A 20,902-nucleotide genomic window follows, 5' to 3' on the forward strand; every position below is an offset into this window, starting at 1 on the left:
CTTGTCCAACTAAATGCACTCTATCGAACCTAAACCAAGCTTGGATAAACAAAATTTGATCTCAAGTTGACCAAATCCAAAACAAAATACTATTCATTCATTAAAGATTAAAATATGCTATGTACAATTCTAAATTTGGAATTTAATCCATTTACTTTTATTTTAAGGAATTTAATCCTACTTTTTGGATTTAAAAATGCAACAACTTCAATAGTTAATATTATTAAATTTTTTTTGTTAAATTAATATTTATTACAATATCATTTTTAAAATGTCATAATAACAAATTTAATGGATAAATTTTAACAATATTAACAATTGAATTTAAATTTTGAATCTAAAAAAATAGAGAAATTAAATTCTTAAAAATTAAAATAAAACAAATTAAATTCTGAATATAGAAAAAGTAAATATTATGTTATTAAATCATACAACTAATTTGTTGAAATATAAATGTAAATAATTTTTTTTAATGAAAAATTATTTAAGATCATGGTCCATACATCATTTATGGAAGATATTTTCTATGATATAATGACAAAATTTTAGAAACAATATAAAATGATATAGTACTTGTCATGTGAAATGCAATCATAAAATGCACATTTATTATTTATTATTTATAAATATTTAAACATTGAATAAGTTCAAAGAGTGCTGAGAAAATGAAATGTATACTCCATATGTATAGTTTAACAACTTGAAGGTTTACTTATATACAAATATATACCATAAACTGCCCAAAAAATCTTCCTACATTATTTACATCATCATATAATATATTGTAACCAGAGAATGGAGAAATGAGTTGCAGATGTTGAAACTCGAAACCTAATTACATGAATTCCCGGATTTCGGATTAGATTCGGGGAATTGTATGGTACTAGGAATAAGCAACTAGAAGATGGACGCTGTATCAGACAAGCTGATGTTCCGATCTGATCGACTTGTAACAATGGGGTTTCCTAAAGCATCAAGATCAATAACGGCTGTTTCACCGGGACTGTAATTTCCAGCCAGGAGGGCTTCACTTAGGGGATCTTCGACTATTGCGGTAACTGCCCTCCTGAGGGGCCGTGCACCGTAGGTCTGGTCGTAGCCTTGCTGACAAATGAGGTCCTTGATTGATTCAGACACCTCTAAACCGATTCCCAGTGATATGAGTCTAGCATTAACCTCTTGCAACATCAGGTTTACAATCTCGAGCATCTGAAAAGAAACCGGATAGATGTGACCAACAGCATTTTGGTATAACATAATCCGAGATCCCGGTAAATTTTCAAGTTCAAAGTGATGGAGATCTATGTAGCATGGATTTAGGGGCACACAGAATATGACTAGGAGTCAAATTACATTTTAACCCTTTACTCAAAAAATGAGTAAATTAATCGTTGTACATTAGTTTAAAGAACAAATTGGTCATTTCTGTTAAAAATTTCATCCATTCATACGGTTAAAAAATAATGTAGTTGACGGAATAATTAGAGAGTTACACATGGCATGCTACATGTACCTCATGCCAACATACCAATTTTTAAAGGTAGAAATGGATGAATTTTAACAGAATGATCAGTTTGCTCTTCAATACTAATTTGCTTATTTTTTAAATAGAGGGAGCAAAATGCAATCTGAAGGCCTTCAAGGTACTTTTACTTTAATCAACAAAAAGGCACAAACCTGAGGTTTCTCGAGAGATCGAAAGACAACTACTTCATCAATCCTGTTGAGTAACTCGGGACGGAAATATGCTTTCAGTTCCTCCATTACCAGAGCCTTCATTCCAGCATATGAAGAAGATTCATTATTCTCGAGCAAGAAACCAATGGAGCTACGTCTACCCTTTGCAATCGCAGAAGAACCCACATTCGACGTCATCACTACCAATGCATTCTTGAAAGAAACTCTTCGACCCTGATTAACAGAATCTCAAATGAGAGACATCGATAATCAACTAATATCAGCCGCGTATAGATGATGATAATGTCGCAAACAAGTTCAATTGACAACGAACGAACCTGTGAATCTGTGAGGTGACCATCTTCAAACAGTTGGAGAAGGATGTTGAATATATCAGGATGGGCTTTCTCTATTTCATCGAGCAATAACAACGTGAACGGTCGTCTTCTAATAGCTTCCGTAAGCATACCTCCCTCTTCATAACCGACATAACCAGGGGGTGATCCTATTAATTTACTCACTGTATGTCGCTCCATGTATTCACTCATGTCCAATCGAAGCATGGCATCCTCCTGCAATGATGGCATTAGAGGACGGAAGAAAAGATAGCTTAGTGTTATGGGGCCAAGTCATACATTACCAAAAAACAAACCTTACATAACATTTTCAAATAAACGGGTATCCTTTCGTGCCTAGTATCTAGGATGGTGGAATCTTTAATTCCATTATAGTGGAATCCTTTTAAAATCAACAGTTTTGGTTAAAAGACAGAAATGAAAAGACTGTAACTGTTTGATCAAACCATGTCAAAAACTAAAAAATTGTATTGATGACCTGGAACCTGTTAACCGGTTACCGAAAATGTTAGTTTTTCTCTGGAAATCAGTTTATCTCTTTCTTTAGTGTTGAAATCGGTTGAATTACTTAACAGGTAAATTCACATTTCTCAATGCAAATCCTCCATGGCATGATCAACAATGGATTGGTATATCTATTTCTACCCGTTTATTTCAACCATTGATTTAAAAAGGATTCCAAGATATCCCACTACAATAAGATCTCACCTTAGACATTACCATCTAGGACATATCAAAATTACACAACTCATAAGTAAATTAATGGGACAAATAAATAAAAGGAATGAATAGCATGAAGCCTTACCGACCCAAAATAGCATGCCGCTAAGGCTTTTGTTAATTCGGTTTTGCCAACCCCGGTTGGACCACAAAAGATCATTGCAGCAATTGGTCTATCAAGATCCTTTAGGCCAACGCGGGATCTCTTAACAGCTCGAGAAATGGCAGCAACAGCTTCGTCCTGACCAATAACCCTTTTCTTAAGCATCTCATCAAGGCAAATTAGAAGCATTCTTTCATCTGCAGTGAGCTGCTGCACTGGTATCCCTGACCAAATCGAAGCAACTGCCGCGATTTCTTCAGGTCCCACCATTATAGGTCTGAAAGAATCACCTCAAAAAAAATTAGTTAGAAACCAGACAAAGCTAGACGACCAAGAAGCTAATATATCTAACCTTCAGCATGACCCGGCAAGAGAAAAAAAAGGAACATACCCATCGTTCTCTGAAGTAGAAGGCAAAGGAGATTCTAGGAGTTCACTGGAATCATCCACACCGAAAGCACCGGCATTGTTTTTCAACCTGCTGGCAATGACCTATTCATGACAGAATTGTCGAAAGGAGGTTAGGGTCTTAAAGCACATCAGACGCTAGCGTACACACAAGGTCAAAGATATTACCACTTCATGCATGGCTTGAACAGTTCTAATTTCTTCCCAATAATCGTCAGGTGCTTTTGAGAGAATATCAGTTTCTTGCTCTCTTTTCCTCCTAAATGCTTCAATACGAGCTCGGCTTCCAGCTTCATCAATGAGGTCGATTGCTTTATCGGGAAGATACCTGTCAGGAATATATCTTGCTGATAGGTACACAGCAGCATTGATTGCTTCTAGAGTGTATCTGCAGTGGTGATGAGATTCGTATTTTTCGCGTAGACCAAGCAGTATCCCGACTGCATCCTCCTATCAGGTAGCACATTACATCCAAATAAGGAAAGAGGGAAATAGATAGTAACTTTTAGTATAGATTGGATTAAAAACAACCTGACTCGGCTCGTTGATCCATACTGGCTGAAATCTTCGTGCTAATGCTTTATCCTTTTCAAATTGGGTCCTATATTCCCCTATAGTTGTTGATGCGATGCACTGCAAAAGATGTTGTATTAGTGCTTGATAAAGAAATGCACCATAATAAGAAGAAAACAATGTCTACTCCTATAAAAAAGCCTTCTATGAGAAAAGGGATTGGACTCCATTAGAAGGAAAAAGGGTCTCACCTTTTCATTCGAAGAAGTAATCCAGATGTGTTAAAGATGTTATTGTTTGATTTATATGGGTAAAGTACCATGGAGGCCCCTCTACATAAAAATTGGGCAAAATAGTCTCTATACGCTAGATCAAAGAGCAAACTAGTCCTTCTATTAAAAATTTCATTCATTTCTGTTGTTAAAAACTGGTCGAATGAAAATTTTAACTAAAAGGACCAATTTACTCTTTGATCTAACATAGAAGGGCTAACTTGCCCATTTTTTGAGTAAATGAGGTAAAATGCAATATAACTTCTAATACAGGAACCTCCATGGTACTTTTACCAATTTATATGTCATCTTCATTAACTGCAGTAAACATCATGCCTATGTTTTTGGCATATAAGGTTCTATGTGAAAATTACAGTTTGAGAAATAATTACCTGTAATTCACCCCTACCAAGTGCAGGCTTCAATAGATTCGCAATGTCAAGACCAGATCCCTTGTTTCCACGGCCAACCGTACCAGATCCAATAAGCGTGTGGACTTCATCGACAAAAAGAATGATATTACCTGAGGAACAGATATACCAAGTATGAGAGAAACAATAAAATAGATTCCAGCTCTCGAAAAAGCAACTTCTCATTGTAGGCACCTGATTTTTTTTGTCTCACTTAGCAAAGCAGTAACACGTGCCTCTAACTCTCCCCTCTCCTTCGCACCGGCCATGAGCAGTCCTATGTCCAAGGACATTATTTTTTTATTCTGTGCACAGTAAGCGCAATAAATCAATACACTTCGAAGACACAACCTCAATAGAAGTATGACAAGAAGCATTTGGATTGATTTGTGAAGAGGCGGACCAAAAGAAATGCTGGGATTTCTGCTTGTGCGATACTAGTCGCAAGTCCTTCAGCAATGGCTGTTTTACCAACCCCACTTTCACCAAGAAGAATCGGGTTATTCTTAATTCGGCGACAAAGTATCTGTACAATTATTTGAACTTCAGTCTCTCTGCCAATAACAGGGTCAATAAGTCCCTCACTTGCACGGGCTGTAAGATCGATACAGAATTGAGCTAAAGCACTTTTCCCTGACAATTACATATGAGGAACAAAGCATTACCTTCTGTTATTCTAAAAAAAAAACATAACTATACAAAAAGAAAAGGATTAGATCAAATTTTTACCTTTTGTCTTGTCAGGGGACCTCAAAACAGCAGCATTACCAGATGAAGATTTTTCACTCATCTTTTTTGATGATAATGAAGGTTCCCTACCATCTTTTGCAAGCTCCCCTTGTAATCTGGTGACTGCTTCAGCTGCCAAGTGATTTATATTTGCTCCCAATCTGAGATTTTTAGCACAAAAGTTAATGAAATGAAACTTGTTTTGTCTTTTAGACCAAAATGCTCATGCAGATGTGCATCACTTGGCAGAAAAACCAAGCAAAAATGACTTGTCTCTATAATCAAATGTTATATAAAATTAATGACATAAATTTCTTTAAATTGTAAGAACTTATGCTCTTTTTGTATGAATATCATGATGAAACAACAAAATTCATGCTTTTTCATGAGCTTCTGAATTAACTATCAAATACTATGAAGCTTATATTTGCTCCCAATCTGAGATTTTCAGCACAAAAGTAAATGACATGAAACTTGCAGCGTCTTTCAGACCAAAATGAAAATGCTCATGCAAATTTGCATCACTTGGCGGAAATCAAGCAAATAACTTGTCTCCACGATCAAATTTATACAAAATTAATGACATAAAAAATCTAAACAAAGTCAAATGTGTTCTTTAAATTGTAAGAACTATGCCCCTTTGCATGAATATCATAATGAAACAACGGAATCCAAGCTTTTCATGAGCAATACAGCACATGTTGATTATATATATATATAAACATGTTCCATTAACAAATAAAAATAAAAATGCTCATTTTAAAAGGAAAAAAAAAAACCTTTTTAGGACACGACTAGCACTTCCATCATCAACGGTAAATAAACCAACAGCAATATGTTCAGGGGCAATAAAATTATAACCCATAGTCCTTGAATACTCCACAGCAGCTTCAAAAACCCGTTTTGTGCTTATGGAAAACGGTACATCCGTTGAAGAAACAATAGACCCTTGTTGTTTATTATCCAAATCCTCACCATGGTTACTACTTTGCCAAATGCTACGAACAGCATCACGAGCATTCTCAATTTTCAAACCTGACCCTAAAAAACCATTAGGGTCACGATCTTCACCAATCAAACCCAACAAAAGATGTTGGGTAAAAACCATGTCTTTACCAAGAGATTTGGCTTCTCTTTGAGACAAGATCACGGCTTTGATTGCTCGTTCTGTAAAACGCTCAAAAACAGCAGAAATTTGAATGGGTTTTCTTCTTTTAAAAGAATGAGGGTGTTTAACATGATGAACAAAGTTATTACAACGAGAGATTGAGAGACCAAAACAAGAACTTGAAGAAGAAGAATAAATTGAATTGTTGAAATAAAAAGTTCGATGGAAACGAAAAGGGAAACGTGGAGGTGATGAAGGAAATATGGAACGTGAATGTAAATGAATTGCTAATGAAGAAGAACATAAGACATCCATATCTTTTTCCAGACAAAAAATTGTGGGTAGTTTTGCCTTAAGCTACACGAGTTTCATTAAGGATAAAAAGGAAGAGAAGAAAGGAGAAAATATAGGTTGAGTTTGAGATGATGTCCAATCGAAATTGAAGGATATTTTCTTGGCTGTGCTGTCGAAGGAAAGAGAGGAGGAAGAAAGGGATGGAGTAGAAGTGTAGGCTTGACACGTCAAGCCACCATTTCTTTTTTGGTCAAAAAATGGGTTTCTTTAGAGGTTAAATTCTGTTATTAGTCCCTGTATTTTATAAAATTTTTGGATTTAGCTTCATATTTTAATTTGATTATTCTTTATACTTTTCAAATTTTAAAATTTCAGTCCTCACGAAAAACATTAAATTCATTAAAATTTTATACCGCAAACATATTATTATATATATAATATTATGTCAATTTATTATTTTTACGTATTACTTATTAAAATTTTAATTAATAGATTAACGACCATTATTTAAGTGAAAATTAAAATTTCAAATTTCAAAACTTAGAACGATTCATTGAATAATGTAGACTAAATCAATAATTGTAAGTATGTTACAAAACAGTGACTAAATTTAAACAACCAGGTTTAATAGCTACTGTTTGGATCAATACTAAAATTTGAGAAATATAAAGACTAAAATTGACCGAGAATTATAGTACTAAATTTAATCAAATTAAAATATTAAGACTAAATCTATAATTTTACAAAAATAAAGAATAATAGCAGAATTTAACTTTTTTTAGAAAATAAAAAAGTCCTACTTTTTAGTAAAAGCCTTTGGTTTAAGACAAGTCACCCCACTGAAGTAAAACAAGCAAAGAATATATCTTCCAAAGGTTGTTTTGTTCAGAGACAAAAGTGCCAAAGTACTTGCCTGACATAGCCAAAAACTTTTGGCACCGTCGAGAATCGGCGCAAGGTGCACCGTTGAGGTTGGTTTTGGGCTCAGAATCTTCCTTGAAGTAAACTCTGTACCAATCTTTCAAGGAGATAGATTATGAAAAGCTGAATACGTAATTTGATATTTGTGTTAATTTTTTATATAATTTATGATTTTATATTTAACAAAAGTTATATATTTTAATACATGAAGGTAATAATATTATTTTTTTTATTATTTTCATTAGATTTTAGAGTTAATTTGATGAAACTTTATAATTAGCTAATAATATCAACAATTAATTTCTTAATCAACCTTAAAGTCTGGATTAAACTACTCACATATGGTTGTACTTAATAAATTAAATACAAAATTAAATAAATTCACAATTGATACTAAATTTATTCTATTATCAAAATCATTAAACATTCAAACCTAATAATATTAGCAATTAACTTTTACTAAATTAACTTTAAAAATCGAATTAAATATTAAAAAGTTAACATCATTACTTTTGAGTATCCAAATATATTTTTATCAAATATAAGTATCAAATTGGACTAAAAAATAATTTAAAAAATTATTAAATTATTTTAAAAAATTATTTAAGTTATTAGGCATTTATATACGTACACATATATTTTATTTTGAGAAATGAGTGATAAGAAGATGGACTTGCACCCTCGATTTGAAATCTAAATATGATATTAACGGATTTTAAATTAGCGAGACATTGTTACTAGATCAATAACTTATTGGTTATTCATTACCATTCAATAAAATATTAAAATACAATGACAAATTTATCTTTTAACATCTATCTATTTTATCAATTTGACTTTTTAAAAATTTTTAGTTAAATTTGATCATTTACTTTTTAAAAAGAGTCAAATTTAATCATCAATGTTTAAAAAAGAGTTGAATTGTTATTTTTTAACAGAAATACTAACTAAAATGTTAAATTTTTAAACATAACAATTCGCATGACAATCATCGTGCTCTTTATGCAACTTTTTTTTGAATTTTTTATAAATTAAAAATTTTTGTTAACTTCGCATATAAAACAAATAGTATCATGTCAACATAAAGTATATGTGAATTATCATACAGATTGTCACACCAATATCTTTAAAAAATTCATATTTTAATAAGCATTTCTATTAACTATTACGATTTGATTTTTTTAAAAGGTTAATAATCAAGTTTAACTAAAAAATAAATATTAAATTAACAAAATAAATAAATATTGAAGGATAAAATTATTATTATTCCTAACCTAAATTATCACTCAAGTAAGATTTTCACAATTCATTTCCAAGAATAGAACCATAATATCGCCAACTTATAGAGGCTACGGTCTTTCTGAACTAAGCACCAAATTGAGTAGTGATAAAATTCAGCTCAACCAGTTCATCCTCTCCAAGAATTCAAGGAAGTTAAGTGATTAAATTGCATGTTCAAGTTCACTCAAAAGCACCTTTTAAAACATTGAAAACTCAAAAACCTGAGATGCAGGGTTCAGCAAGGGACAAAGTCAAAAAATTGCTTTATAGACCCAGAGAAGAATCATAAATTATTGGGGGTTCAAAGTGTAACTTTACCATTATACTAACATATAATTTCATAAAATTTTAGGAAGTTAAATGAAAATCTACCATTATTGAGGGGCCAAGGCTTCTACCTGCCCCTTTTGTCTTCGTCTCCATTCAGCCAAGGACGAGGCTAGAAAATTACTGTAGGGGGCCAGAGAAGAATCATAAATTATTAGGAAGCAAAAATAAAATTTTACTATTATACTAATATGTAATTTTATAAAAAAATTAAAGAGTTAAATGGTAAATCTACCATTTTTGAGGGACCAAGGCGTCTGCCTACCCCTATGTCTTCGCCCATGAGTTCAGCCTTGGTTGCTACCAATAATCATTGCATGAGCAAGTTCCATCTTGAAAGTGATGGAACCTATATGCATCCCTAACAACAATCTTCCTCCCATAAACATAAGAGACAAACTTGAATGCTGAGTAGCAATCATTGCAGATGCGTAGATTATTTGTAACTTGAACACTCATTTCTGGATCAATCTTCATGATTCCAAATGCCATAGCTAGCTTTTCACTGTGATAGTTTAGAATATGTTCTTTATCTTCATCGTCCACGTCGTGCAGGACGCATGAAAGGTTCGGAACATACCCTACCATCTTAATCTCAGCTGCCAAGCTCTCTACTTTCCCATAAACTTCTTGCCAATATGGATTCACTTAATCAGCTGAATGGAAGCCGTAAACCTCATTACCGAGCTCAACCACGCTGAATGCTGAATTCTCAATCTTATATCTTTCATATTTTGTCTCAACTTCACTACTTCTGGCCATCTGTTAGAGGCTGCATATATGTTTGACATTAGTATATAGTATCCGGCATGCTTCAGTTCAAGTTCTTACAAGCTTCTTGTGGCCAGTTCAGTTAATTCTGTATCCCCATGAATTCTGCAAGCCAAAAGCAAAGCACCCTAAACACCATCGTTTTTTGGTATCGTTATCTGTTGAACCATATCGAAAGCTTGGTTGAGTAATCCAGCTCTGCCTAGTATATCAACCATGCAAGCATAGTGTTTCACCCGGAGGCTTTCGGAGTGCTTTTTCATTTCTGCAAAACATTTCCTCCCTTCATCGATAAGACCGGCATGACCACAGGCGGATAATAGAGAGGTAAAAGTAATATGGTCTGGCTTAATGCCTGTTTGTTGCATTTGTGAGAAGAGATTCAATGCTTCTTTCCCATAACCATGCATGTCATACCCAGAAATCAGCACATTCCATGAAGTGATATTCCTTTCTGTAGGAGGAATATCATTAAATAACCTGGTAGCAGTGTCTAAATCTCCACATTTAACATACATATCCATCAGGGCATTGCATATATTTGCATCGATTTTAATCCTTTTATAACAAAATCGTGGAACTTCCTTCCTAAATGTTGAGAGCCTAAATAAGCACAGGCAGAAACCATGATCAACTTTGTTACTGGATTAGTGAAAGCCTCAGAATCCAACATCACCTCAGAAAGAAACAAAGCTTCACTAGCTTGACCATTTTGACTGTATCCTAAGATGATAGAATTCCATGAAATAACATGTCTTTCCTCCATCAAATCAAAAACCAGTCGAGGCAAGCTCACATTGCCGCATTTTGCGTACATGGCAATAATTGCATTCCCAACAGAGACATACTTTAAATAACCATTACAAATGGCATAAGAATGAACTATTTTAGGTCATTGACCAACAGCAGAGGCAACACTCACAATTGTCACTGAATCTGACAAAACACCGTGAAGTTGCATATATTGGAACAACAGAAGAGCCTTATCCGGCTGTTCAGCCTGTTCATAGGCCGTGATCATGGCAGTCCAGCTAACAAGATCCCTCATTGGCATTTTATTGTATATCCCTCATTGCATACATGGTTACTAAAGCAGCGTCCACCTAGAAATCCAAATCAAACCCAGTTCTTATAACATCCTCATGAGCAACTTTCCCTTCAAGAACCAAGGATTTTGAAGCGCATGCTTTAAGAACAAATCGAAAAGTGTAGTTATGTCAAGGGCCAGTTTGAAATTCTGTTATTAGTTGCGTTTTAATGTTAGAATTGTTATACGGTGAATTTTGGGAGAGTCGGTACGAGGCGTTTTGTATTAGTGATTCGGGTGCGTTTTAGTTAAGTCATTTAAGTAAAACCGGGCGTTTTATTAGCCCAGCTGTCGAGATAACAGCTAACTGTATTTCAATTGTTCCAACGACTTTCTCAGCCATTAAAACATCAATGTCGAAATGGGGGTGGTTATGCCTTCCGTTATGGAATGAAATTACTGTGTTTCTCTTCTCCGATCTCTCTTTTCTCTCTTCTTCTCTATTCTCTCAGTCAGTCAAGATCGCCACCGTATCAAGTTATTGGGACGCATAAGAGGATATAACTCCAACACTTCGACGTGGCAACCACCATTCGCATATGCCCGAATCATTGTATTCCAAAGAAAAGAATAGGGCTTATCACCACGGATACTATCGAACAATGAGCAAGCACTGTTGTGTTCACCAAATTTGGCATTTTTTATGATAATTTGAGCACCCAAATGAGAATTATAATTGATAATGCCTGAAATAGTAAGAGAAGAGTGCTCCTGTTTGAGTGAAGCCAAGCTGTTGCAGATATCAAAGAGCCCATTGTAAACGTTCTCTATCAAGTCAAGAAATGAACTGAAGGCATATGTGGAGTTGAATAAATGTAGATAAGAAGGGTTTAGGCGACGCATAATTTCAAAGTGAAGATCAAAGCAATTCGTACAACAGGTATGAACAATCAAAATCTTACAAAATGGATCTCACGATCCATGTAATTCATATTCCTACAATAAAAGCACTAGGCTGTGGTCTTTTTCTTTTTCCTTTTACAGTATATATATGATACATAATGAATTAGACAAGGGATATATAATGTCTTGGCCATAAAAATCTCGAATGTTACAGGTTATAATGGATGCTGAGGCCGGATCAAGAACTCTGAGATGAGTCAACCTGGCTCCAGAGCTTCTCGGCATATGTTTTATCTTCTTCTTTCTCCTCTATGACATAATTAGTTGCTTCGTTTACTTCCTCGTTGTCTTCATCTGATACCTCTTCCGTCATATTTTCTGTAATTTCTACTTCTGCAAGGCTCTTTGCTTCTCGTTCTGAAAGTTCAGCTAATGCCTCCCTCATAGCCTGTGCTGTTGCTGGTCTGTCTTTTGGCCCGTATTTCGGTGCAGGCACAACAAATGGTAAGGCAACATCATCCAACTTCGTTCTATTTTGGTTAGCAATGCACTTGGTCTCCATTGGAGGAAATACAAATATGATACCAAGTTCATAGTTACAGACGTGAAGCCTTGAAGTGGAGTTGGTCTGAGCAAGTCCACTAGCTTTTATACCAACTGAACTGGAAATAGGTCTTCCCCAGGCAGCTGCACTAAAATTATGAGACCCACAGTAAACCCAACCAGATGAAGATGAGCTTGCCTTGGACCAGAAACGCCTCCGTGCCACCTGCTTGAATTTGCATTTTATTCATTAACCTTTTCCCCTAAAAACATTGAATTGTGCAAGCATTTGGCAATGTGAAGAAACAATGCTAATATAAACAGACTCCAGATGTTTGAATTGTTTGTTCAAGAAATTTTCTGATAATTCAAAAAGCAGGTAAATCACCTTTACGTGCATTGGATGCCCTACTCTATTCGAGGGAGAAGGAATTGCATCATGTAGTATACCCACATTTCTCAATCTTTGCCATGTTTTCTGAACAAAGAAATGTATGATTAACAGAAGTGTGAAAAAAATAATCCAGGAAATTACAACTGTTACACATAGGGACAAGTGTGTTGTTACAACTTGACACAAATTACCTTTTTGAAGACTTAACATATCCCTATTTGTTGGACCATCAGTTTATAGTCCCATGTCAACAGACTTTTGCCAACCATTTAGATTTAGATCATTTAAGTACTGAGTTCTAATCCATAGTTTTGGTAGACCTTTGCACTCTAGGAAGGAAGAAACATATGTTCTACCACTAGTAATGCTTTTCATATGAAGTTGGAGATGAATCATGGTTCTTTTGGTCAACCTAGGATTTAAACACTTGTCAAGAAAAGCTGCACACTGAGGTCACGGTAACAGAGACCTTACCTCTGAAAAGAAAAGAATTCGCCTTGAAGGAGAGATGCCAGAACATGCATTTTTCACCTGCTCGATAGTGGGAAAAATAATTCTAATGGATGGATTTCTCAATTCTTGACTAGTAGTCCAGCCGCCCCACTGTCAAGTAACACCATATTACTGTGTGTACATACATATTTAAGAGCATGATGTTCAACATTTCATGCATAAAACCAAATCAATGTAAGTTACCTCTGGATCAGACTCCTCTGAATCAAAAATTTGTGATGACTTCTTTCCAACAGATGCGGCAAAAGCAGCTAGAAACGGTGCACTGACAGATGAACCAATTGAGGATGCACCTTGAAAACAAAAGATATATCAGACAAAACTAATAACAAGACAAGTAGGTTGCTAAATTTTGAAGGGAAGAAAAAGTTACCATAAATGAAATCAGACTCTTGTGATTCAGGCCAATTGTATTGACCTAAAACCTATAAAAAAAAAAGGAGAAAAAAAGAAGAAGAGATTTTAAGATAATTATCAAATGTTTCCAAGTAACATAACCTCATACAGATACATCATACAATAAATTATTTCATTCTGTATGACTGTATCTACCAAAATGCAGGCAAGTTTTTTATTTCAGACACTGACCAGAAATGAAGATTCAACAATCATGTTGCTTGCTTGACTATTGTAGAAACAAGCAACTATAAAAGTGCTAGTAATCATTTAGTGGTTTTAAGATACAAATACAGCATGAAACCGTATTTTGAAATACAGATTTGCGATAATAAGTCATAATGACATATAATTAACACCAGCAGTCTAGAATTACAATAATGCACAAAATGAAATTCATAGAAACATGACTATAATTTGGAATGAAGCCACTAAGTTCATTACCTCTTGAAGTCGCCAAAGGCCTGTACACCTCTGAACTGACGCAATGAGAGAGCATAATGCAGCAATATTTTGATCTTGCATCATTTTTGACATATCTAAAAAACTTGGCCCCTACACAAATCAAAACATGTTAAATAGCTTCATTACAAATAAGAACAGATACCATCTGTGATACCACAAATTATATAACATGATAACATCTCAAATAAATAGCCAAAATACCATGCCTGTAACACATGCAGTATCAACTGTACTTTCTTGTTGTTCCCACCAAATGTAGCTGTAATGGCTTCTTCACGACATACATATCCATGAAATTCAAAAAGTCCAATATCCCATAATGGAGAAACCCATTTTGCGACATTCCGCGGCAAAAAACCAAGTTGAATGCAATCTATGCCAGCCACAACAAGAAACATAATGAGGGGAAAAGGGCATTAGCAACAAATGGCTGTGTTAACCTCAAACAGTTACAACAATTATAAAAGTCCGTGATGGTGGTAGCTAAGATGAAACTTTGAAGTCAACAAAAGTACCAAATCTCAGTAAACAAGAAATATGTTAGCAACATAACTCCATATCCACACGGTTTCTGATAAATAAAGATGATCTCAACTATGAAGCAGCTACTAGTTTCAGTTCTTTTTAAAGTAACTAAACCATGGAACTACTGATACATCCATACTATGTAAAGTGTATCCCATGCACTAACTTTTAAATGGTCCAAAGTCTAAATCAAGTTATCAGAAATTTACCTCCTGAAGAGATTTTATCAGGGTTAGGAACAAGAACACTCACAGCATTCTCATCCGCAGGGATGTTTGTGTTTCTTCTCAAAACAACATTTAACATCCCATTTGCGTTTTCACAAGTTTTGCCAAGAAAGAGCGCCAGTTTCTTAAGTTGTGCACCATTCCTGTCTGCTGTAGTGCGAAAAAGGTGGCTTAAACCAACCACAGACACTTCAACCAGACCAAGGAACTTCGCATCCAATGATGAGGGTGTTATCTGATTAGCCTGAAATGATAGAAAACAAGGCTTCTTCCTATCATTGAACCTAATATAAAATACATGTAAAACACCAAGGACTAGCTCGTCACACAAACACCAAAAACCTACCTCCATCTTAAGATTGAAGCAATACTTTATGAATGCCATATATTCCAATTCATATTTTATACAAGGAAATAGTCAAAACAATATTAAAAAAGGTGAGCCAGCTCAGCATTCAAGAGTCCACTTCACAGAACAAAATAAGAATGGAAGAGTGTTAAATGTGTGGGTTACGATACCTTCAATGCTCTGTCTGAATGCATTCCAGGTACAGAAGCAACCAGGTATCCCATAGCATTGGTAAAGTCATAATTAGTCAACTCAACAATCCAATGAGACTGACCAGGTACATCAACAATAAGAGATGCCATAAAGCCAGCTAGCTGAGCAGCGAAGTCAGATCTTGAATTACTCATTTCTCCATAAGAAATTGAAAAGAGAGACAAATAATCAGGTTCCCTTCTACGCGGAAAATCTTGCCACCAAACAGTGTTGGTTACATTCTCCCACTGCAGTATCCAAAAGTGCTAATATAAATAAATAATAAGAACTAAGCAAGAACAATATCAGCATAATTGAAAAACTAAACAACAAATAACTGCAAAAAATTGAGCAGCTAGCACTTTTCTGAGTAAAATAAATAAATAGCCAGCATTTTCATAGAGAAATCAACATAACATCTTTCCAAGCAAATATACTCAAGTATCCAGGCAAATTTAACCCACCAATTGACATCCCACCCAAAAAAATTGAGGAAGTCTACTTTTTACAGAATAAAAATCCCCCCTGCATCAGCAAACTTCAGGAATAAGGTGATTTGTCTAAAATTTGGCTTCAGTTATTATGGTGAAGAGGAACACATATGCATAAGACATGCATTCTTGAGAAAAAGAGATAGGGACATAGTGAACTCCATCAGTATAAAAGGAGATAAACCAAAAATTATAGTCTACTACTGTTTAAAACATCGTGATAGAACTCCGATAAACAAAAACATTGAGGTAACTAAATTATGAAAACAGAACTTACATCTGCACAAATCTGCCATGTCTTATTTAACATACAGCAAAAACATAGATAAAAATCAAATCACTAGACATTGAAAAAAAAAATGTAATTACCTGTTTTGCAGCTAAATTAGCATTAGTAATGACAGCATGGATACTTTTTTCTCTTCACAGGACAAGCAAAGGGAAGATAGTATACATGTTGTCATTACTTCTGCTAATTTAGTTGCAAAAGGAGGTAGACTAAAGCATATAGTCCACCACTGTTTAAACAGCAGGATACAGAACTCTGATTAAGAAAATATTGAGGTAACTAAATCGTGAAAACAAATCTTACATCTGCATGAATCAGCTATGTTTTATTTATTATATAGAAAGAACAATAAAACATACTCCCTCTGTCCCAATTACAATGTCACAGTTGACTTTTATGGATCACTTTTTTTAACTTTAACTTCAATTATTTTAAATATTTTAATTAATTAAATTTTATAAAATATATCTAAAAACTATTTCATTGAGATTTTTAAAATGTATATCAATAATAAATTTTAAATAAGTCAAAGTTGAAAATTTGTTACCACCAAAAGTCAAAGGTGACAAGTTTATTAGGATGAAGGGAGTGGTTAAAAATCAAATCACTGAACAAATTGACATAAAAAAAAAAGTAATAACCTGTTTCGCAACTAAATTAGCAGAAGTAATGACAATACGGATACTGTCTTCTCTTTGCACTACAAGCAATTTTGGGTGATGGCAAGCAATTCCTCGTTGCTTGAGATCATTACCAAAAGCGATAACCTCAGGGAAAGGGGGAAACCTAATACAATGTTGGATTAGAATTAGGGAAAAATGCCAGTATCAGCCGATATAACTTTTAATATGCTCAAGTAAAATACTTACACTGCAACCAAGTTTGGAAATTCAGGGAAGGGTGTGGAGGTTCTGGCATCAGGGCTTGAGCTCCAACATCTCTCAGCATTATGACAAGCAACTGTTACAGGCAGATGGCAAGGAATTTCACAGTGCAACAAAAACCTACCAAAAAAGACTATTAGGTATGGATACAGAAATTATCATGAAGAGTATGTAGAATTTCAATATATTGAGGGGAAAAACATGTAACTCAATTTATCACATTGGTATCACAAAACAAAATTAACCATTCTTTTTGGTGTAGAAATATGTAAAGGTATAAAACCAATCATGTAAAATACTTTCTGCAGAAACTTGTGTAGTTATAGTGACTCTAACTGACTCTAAACAGGATATTCTGCGAACTTTTGCCAGTGGAGACTAATATATAAGGAGAGCAAAACGAAAAGAAAAACTTTACCATGAAATGTCACTTGTAAATGTAGCAATAAATATCTTTGAAATGCTTTGAACAGGATATAGAAGTTCTCGCAAGGAAACAACAGAATGGTGATTTGATGAGCCACTATCTGAATAAGCAAGGCGATTGAGGTAAAACATCTTCCCAGGTGCCGAACAATAGTTTAATGAAATCTTGCTTGTCCCAACACCATCAACGTCAGGATCATTTTCTTTCTCGGGAACATTTATTAGTGACATCCCGCACCTGTTATTAGCAGCAGCGTCCTCACCACTGCATTCAACAGGGCCCTTACTACATGGAAGGTCACTAGGTAAAGGATCACCAAAAAAATCCTGGTCTAACTCTGAAGTTGCCACTTTTCTAAAAGAATTAGACTGCACAGGTTTGTCATTTTTATTAGAAGATTGTGGTTCCTGCCTGAAAAGTGGAAAGAGGCTACTAACCTCTTCTTCACTGCCTATTGCACATTTCATTCTATCACTTAATGTCAACCCTAGAAACATGTTCTGTCCAGAAGCTAAAATGTCACATTTCCTAATGCAAGAGATGGGGTCATCACTGTGCAATATACTCCGGCACTGACTTAAAAGAAACTTGGCTCTCCCTATAGCATCACTAGATTTTGATCCAGAGAAGTTCCAACTTCTATTCATCTCCTTCGCTGGGAGGGCAAAAACCCTTTTGTTCCTCTTTCCACTTGACACTGTTCCTTGGGAATGTCTTGATGAAACCATTGCCCCAAGTGACCGTGGCATCCCACCAGTAACCTCATCCAACTTGGAAACTATTTCCTCTTTAAAAACAATCCCTTGAATAACAAAACCAACTCGAACCCGTAAAGTACACTCACTTTCATTCCCACAAACAAGCAAAACCTCATCACCAGCAAACAATTCTCTAACCATACCCCGTTTAACCTTAACCTTATTCACATAAACCCCATTCAAAGAAACCCTAACCCTAGAAAACCCTAAAACTTCTTCCCCTTCTTTATCTTTCTCTTCCAATTCATCATCATACAACAAAAATCTTCTGCGAAATTCATTAACAATAAAACTAAAATCATTCGAAAAAATTGTTCCATCGAGAATAAATATTTTACGGTCAACACTGTCATATAAAATCTGGCAATGTTGCTTACTTACGAACCGACTGCCGAACGTGAAGTTGCAGGAACCATTGGCTCGACCAATAGTGTAAGGCCGGTCAGGTTCTAGGCGGAGTGATTCGATAGGAGAACCGGTTTTGGAAGAAAACAAAGGGACATCGAAGCTCTTAACTTCAACTGATGCTGATTTTTTCAGGGTTTTTGGTTTTTTGCGAGGGAAATGATGATTATTATCATCGGTTCTCTTCTTATATTTGTTTGTTAAATGAAAAAATGAATCTTTCATAAGAATTGTTAGGGGAAAATTTTATTGTAAAATTTATGGGATAAAAAATGAATTTGAAAGAAAAAAATGGTAAAATAATAGAAGAGAAATTGAGAGGGAAAATGATTGAATTGATAAACCATTGTTCATGACTATAACTGTTTATTGGCCAAGCGGGAAAGGATGTACAAAATTTTTGAGAAAAATATTCTGTTGGAAAATTGGTTTAGTAAAAAAATTAAGGTATAGGATGTTCTCGGGTGTTAACATTCAAAGGTTTAAGTTCGACCTAATCTAAGCTATTTTTTAATTAGTAATGGTTTATATTATATTATATTATTATATATTATATAATTTATACTACATAAAAATTAAATATATATAAAAAATATGGACTAGATATTATATATAAAATTTTAATAAATAAAAATATATAAATTTATTAAATATTAAATTAAAAATAATATAAATATATATTTTTAAAATTTTTATAAAATAATATGAGTATGCATAAAATAGATTTGGGTTAACCATTTATAAATATAGATGAATTTAAGAAAAAATTTAAGTCCATATTTTAATTCAGTTGAGTTTGAAAAAGCATAACATATGTTAATATCATATATAAGTTCGAGCCAAACAAACCTATGAACACCTTTATATAATTTTCCCTCCTAACTTTTATATATTTAAGCATCGTCTATTAGGCTTTTAGCGATCCTCATTTAAAATCCAAAAGTAAAAGGATTTTTTTATTATAAAAAATAAGATTAAATCACTAGTTGAAGTCTGAACTTGGCAACTTTTCTTATATTGGAACTTGGATTAGACAATTGTTCCCATATTAGGACTTAAATTTTTTTTTGTCCAAGTTACTCCTACATTTGGCAATTGTTCCCCATTAGAGCTTAAACTTTAGGGTTTTTATGGACTAACTTGGAAAAAAAAAAGAGTTCAAACCGTAACATGAGAACAATTACTAAGTTCAAAGCTTAACTTGGAAATAAAATTCAAACCCAATATGGGAAAAGTTGTCAAATTCAAACCCCCAAAAAATATTACATAAGTGGTAAGAAATAGTTTAATTGAATAATATACATTATAATTAATATTACACATTGTAATTAATATTACACAATATATTATTATATATGTAATAAATACTATACGAGATAATATATTGTGTAATAGTCTTGACTTATATGGAGTTATGGTTAATATTTTTATCAGACACTTGTTTAACACGAATTTAAATCGCGTGACCTCCATCTCTCACCCGATATTGCATAAAAAATATATATTGTGCAACAACATTAAATTTTTACGAGATTTAACAAAAATATATCAAATAAATCGTAGGAAAGAACACAAAAAATTTACGAGAATTTACAAAAATATATTAGGTAGATTGTATGGAAATATATTAAATAGGTAGAGGGAAATTATTAATGGTATATATTATATTTTAACTAATTTCTTATTCATGTAATGTATGGATTTATTTGTATGTATCAATTAAAATATGGTTATTTAAAAAAATGTGTTACAACATTCTAAAAATGCTAATATAGATAATATTATTAATTACCTCTAACTTAAGAATAATTATAAAACTAATAAAAGCGGAAGGGTTTATGTTGCAAATAACACTATTTATCTTTTAGATTTAAATGTGTGTGATTTGTAAATATTTTAACTAGATCAACAATAAGAAAGAATTATATGAAATTGTGATTCCACGTTATTCTTATCCCTTTCAAATAGAAAAATGACAAATCAAATGAGGAAAATGCTGAAATTATGAAAACCTTATTTAAGATAATTTATCCTTGCAATACATTAATTATTGTATGTATCAATTTATATGTAATAATTAAAAAAAATTATAGACTTATGAACCATTAGATAAGTAATAAATAATAATCATGAATAAAATAGTTAAAATATGTCAATTGAGTTTTAGTTCGATTGGTATGAATATTGTTGTCAATATAGGAGGATGTGAGTTCGAGTGTGTTGA

The 20,902-nt window shown here is 33.7% G+C and overlaps 4 protein-coding genes across 5 annotated transcripts; all 4 read right to left on the reverse strand.

Annotated features, from left to right (window-relative positions):
* Positions 1–655: 655 nt before the first annotated feature.
* LOC107938029 (chaperone protein ClpD, chloroplastic) lies at positions 656–6,801 on the reverse strand. The gene is made up of 12 exons (XM_016871063.2): positions 5,968–6,801; positions 5,189–5,349; positions 4,863–5,092; positions 4,671–4,764; positions 4,442–4,587; positions 3,796–3,897; positions 3,433–3,714; positions 3,248–3,348; positions 2,839–3,133; positions 2,016–2,249; positions 1,678–1,911; positions 656–1,209 (listed from the first exon to the last, which is right to left on the reverse strand). Exons 1-12 carry the CDS (start codon positions 6,609–6,611, stop codon positions 898–900), a joined length of 2,835 nt encoding a protein of 944 aa, XP_016726552.2. The 5' UTR covers positions 6,612–6,801; the 3' UTR covers positions 656–897.
* Positions 6,802–9,419: 2,618 nt separating this feature from the next.
* Positions 9,420–9,881, reverse strand: LOC107938004 (pentatricopeptide repeat-containing protein DWY1, chloroplastic-like). Its single transcript, XM_041118060.1, has 2 exons — positions 9,803–9,881; positions 9,420–9,745 (listed from the first exon to the last, which is right to left on the reverse strand). Exons 1-2 carry the CDS (start codon positions 9,879–9,881, stop codon positions 9,420–9,422), a joined length of 405 nt encoding a protein of 134 aa, XP_040973994.1.
* A 137-nt stretch (positions 9,882–10,018) lies between these two features.
* On the reverse strand, positions 10,019–10,938 carry LOC121232316 (pentatricopeptide repeat-containing protein At5g27110-like). Its single transcript, XM_041118061.1, has 3 exons — positions 10,795–10,938; positions 10,506–10,737; positions 10,019–10,389 (listed from the first exon to the last, which is right to left on the reverse strand). Exons 1-3 carry the CDS (start codon positions 10,936–10,938, stop codon positions 10,019–10,021), a joined length of 747 nt encoding a protein of 248 aa, XP_040973995.1.
* Positions 10,939–11,793: 855 nt separating this feature from the next.
* On the reverse strand, positions 11,794–19,092 carry LOC107938030 (uncharacterized). Of its 2 annotated transcripts, XM_041117335.1 has the most exons (13): positions 18,651–18,792; positions 17,507–18,541; positions 17,074–17,208; positions 16,846–16,990; positions 15,403–15,672; positions 14,866–15,127; positions 14,338–14,504; positions 14,111–14,221; positions 13,644–13,695; positions 13,454–13,563; positions 13,232–13,360; positions 12,752–12,841; positions 11,794–12,589 (listed from the first exon to the last, which is right to left on the reverse strand). In XM_041117335.1, the coding sequence occupies exons 2-13, from the start codon at positions 18,412–18,414 to the stop codon at positions 12,059–12,061; spliced, it is 2,910 nt and encodes a 969-aa protein (XP_040973269.1). In that variant the 5' UTR covers positions 18,415–18,541; positions 18,651–18,792; the 3' UTR covers positions 11,794–12,058. The 2 variants fall into 2 exon arrangements, with proteins under 2 accessions (XP_040973269.1, XP_016726553.2); XM_016871064.2 differs by having other exon boundaries at positions 17,507–19,092.
* Between the last annotated feature and the right edge of the window lie 1,810 nt (positions 19,093–20,902).

The sequence above is a fragment of the Gossypium hirsutum genome, chromosome A07 (assembly GCF_007990345.1).
Source record: "Gossypium hirsutum isolate 1008001.06 chromosome A07, Gossypium_hirsutum_v2.1, whole genome shotgun sequence".
Taxonomy (NCBI): domain Eukaryota; kingdom Viridiplantae; phylum Streptophyta; class Magnoliopsida; order Malvales; family Malvaceae; genus Gossypium; species Gossypium hirsutum.